We start from the raw sequence: 2,731 nt of genomic DNA, 5'->3' as shown, positions 1-2,731 counted from the left end.
ATAATCGAAACACTGTACCAACTCCAGCTCTGATATCCCGGGGGGCTGAAAGCAGGTTTCTGGGGGTTTTTTTAGCTTCTATATTTGTTACAATGTTTCAAACTGCAAGCTCAGAGGCCGGCAAGGCAGGCGGGGGAGGTTGGTTTCCTCCTTCACTGAAGCAAGCAAGCCTCATGTTAGCTTCAAGCTGCCTGGCTGCCGGCCGCTATCCTGGCTGGCAGTTAATCTGCATATCTCGCTGATTAGCCAATGGGAAGGGTAGTGGACGTACGCTAATTACCATGGTTCTCTTTTATTAGATAGGAGATTACACACACACACATTGTAACATAAATCCTCAAATGCCTGAAGCAGCAGAGGCATTGCTATCAACAGAATAATAAAATCCTTCTCTTCCTTCACCCATACAAATCCCAGTAAGGAAAAAGAAAGCAAAAATTCCCAACTTACCGAAAGAAGGTTCATGATGGTATGTCCTGTCTCTCCAAACAATGGCTTCCGAAATCTGACGCTGAACAGTGGGCATGGATAAACTATGGAAATGGGAAATGATCAAACTAAATCTGGCAGCTTAAAATTTGGATAAAAGAGATATCATGGTTGATACAGTTTTCAAAATGTAATAGCCCATTAGAGCATATGAAATTTAGAGCTCAAAAAGTTTTTAGCGCCTTCTTTGGTTGGGCTCAGTGGTTGGAGCATCAGCCCGTGGAGTGAAGGGTCTTGGGTTCGATTCCCAGTCAAAGGCATGTACCTCAGTTTCAGGCTCAATCCCAGCCCCTGTTGGGCACGTGCAGGAGGCAATCAATCTATGTGTCTCTCTCTCTCTCAAACTCTCTTTCTCCACTCTTTAAAAAAAAAAAAAAGTCAATGGAAAAAATATCCTTGGTGAGGATTAAAAAAAAAAAAAGTATTTAGCATGGTAGTATCACAGGCAAATCCTGAGCCTTCTACAAACTACACCAATCATTCTGATGACCATAAGAAGCCTTTTGATGCAGTGGTTTCGAAAATGACCCCAAGGTCTTAGGAAGCACTGTTCTTCAAAGTGGATTAATATGATCCAGGAAATATGTATCTTCTGATTCCTATGTGCTCAAGCAGTCTAAAAGAATTCACTCTTAGACATCTCCCTACCAGGACCCTCCTTATTAGGGGAGTCAAATACAAGGTGATCGTATTAGCTGGCTCACTCCTTGAACTTTATGGTCTGAATTGTCTGTTCAAGACAAGAAATTATACATGCTGGTTCATCTGCAAACAACCCCTTTCCTTTTCCTACTTCACTAGGCTGATGGATATGCTTCCTTCACAGTTCAGTCCAAGACGTATTTCTTATCTAATTCCTTCCTTCTTAATGATGTTAGAGCCCATCTTGGAGCTCCCACAGAACTCTGTTAACTTTGAATATGTGTTTTAATACAATACGCTACTTCATGATTTCTGTATGTCTTCCTTACAAAGGTTCCAAGGGCTTATAACGGGTCTTGGCCATGTCTAAATTCCCAGAATTTATGACACATGGTAGGCCTTTATGAATTTCTTGTTGAATTATTGAATAAATAAGTGAACTGATGAAGATGACCTGCTGAGAACATATATATTTTATGGTTTATAAAATAATTTTTCATTTCATTTGATCCTCTTAAAAATCCTATATAATATAAAAGGCAGGCCTTATTATCACCAGTTGCAAACGAAACTGACAATCAGACAACTTGAGTGATTTAACCAAAGTTACAGAGCTAGTAAGTGGTAGCATTATGAACCTATTCAAGTGGTCTAGAGACCAGGATGCTTTCAATTAGGTGAAGATATAAAGTTTAAAATAAAGCTTGCATTTAGTCCTTGTTGTCTTTAAAAAAAAAAAATCACAACTTAGTTGCACTGCTACAATCATGGGAAGGAAGGTCTTCTGTTGCTTACCTTATAAACTGAGACTGATCTCTACACGATTAGTTTACAGTATCTGTTAGGTTACATAAAATATAATTTGCAATAACTATTTTCCAACCAAGTGACAAAAAATATACCCACTAAATATAGACACCATAAAAAATAAAGTTAGCCCTGGCAGGTGGCTCAGCTGGTTGTAGTGCTATCCCAAGCACCAAAAGGTTGCAGGTTTGATTCCTCGTCAGGGCACATATCCAGGTTTTGGGTTCGATGCCTGGTTAGGACACATAAGGGCGGCAACAGATCGATGTTTGTCTTTCACATCAATGTTTCTCTCTCTCTCTCCTTTTCTCTCTCTCTAAAAAAAAAAATCAATAAAATAAAAAACATATCCTCAGGCCGAAACCAGTTTGGCTCAGTGGATAGAGCGTCGGCCTGTGGACTGAAAGGTCCCAGGTTCGATTCCGGTCAAGGGCATGTACCTGGGTTGCAGGCACATCCCCAGTAGGAGATGTGCAAGAGGCAGCTGATCGATGTTTCTAACTCTCTATCTCTCTCCCTTCCTCTCTGTAAAAAATCAATAAAATATATTAAAAAAAAAAAAACATATCCTCAGGTTTAAAAAATAATAATAAAGCTACTTCTTAAATTCAAATTCATTTTTTTCTCAAGATGATTATAAATTTATCAATGAATTATAAAACCATTAAGTTTAGAAGGTAATAAATAATCACCAATTTTCTCATTTGATATTTGTAAGTTCTTCCCATTCTAGGCAAAATGAATAGAGAAAATGGCTAAGTTTAGCTTAGCTATTTCAAAATAACTCCTGCTG

The 2,731-nt window shown here is 38.6% G+C and overlaps 1 protein-coding gene across 3 annotated transcripts in view; it reads right to left on the bottom strand.

Moving 5' to 3' along the window:
• ZFYVE9 (zinc finger, FYVE domain containing 9) overlaps positions 1-2,731 on the bottom strand; it is an 84,698-nt gene that overhangs the window by 26,165 nt on the left and 55,802 nt on the right. For all 3 annotated transcript variants that reach the window (XM_006768315.1, XM_006768317.1, XM_006768316.2), the window contains one exon: positions 451-533. In XM_006768315.1, the coding sequence (XP_006768378.1) occupies positions 451-533 (83 nt within the window). The remainder of the gene's footprint in view (positions 1-450; positions 534-2,731) is intronic.

Source organism: Myotis davidii, unplaced genomic scaffold, assembly GCF_000327345.1.
Source record: "Myotis davidii unplaced genomic scaffold, ASM32734v1 scaffold79, whole genome shotgun sequence".
Classification (NCBI taxonomy): Eukaryota; Metazoa; Chordata; class Mammalia; order Chiroptera; family Vespertilionidae; genus Myotis; species Myotis davidii.
The sequence above is the reverse complement of the archived record's forward strand: the minus strand, read 5'-3'. Positions and strand labels throughout refer to the sequence as shown.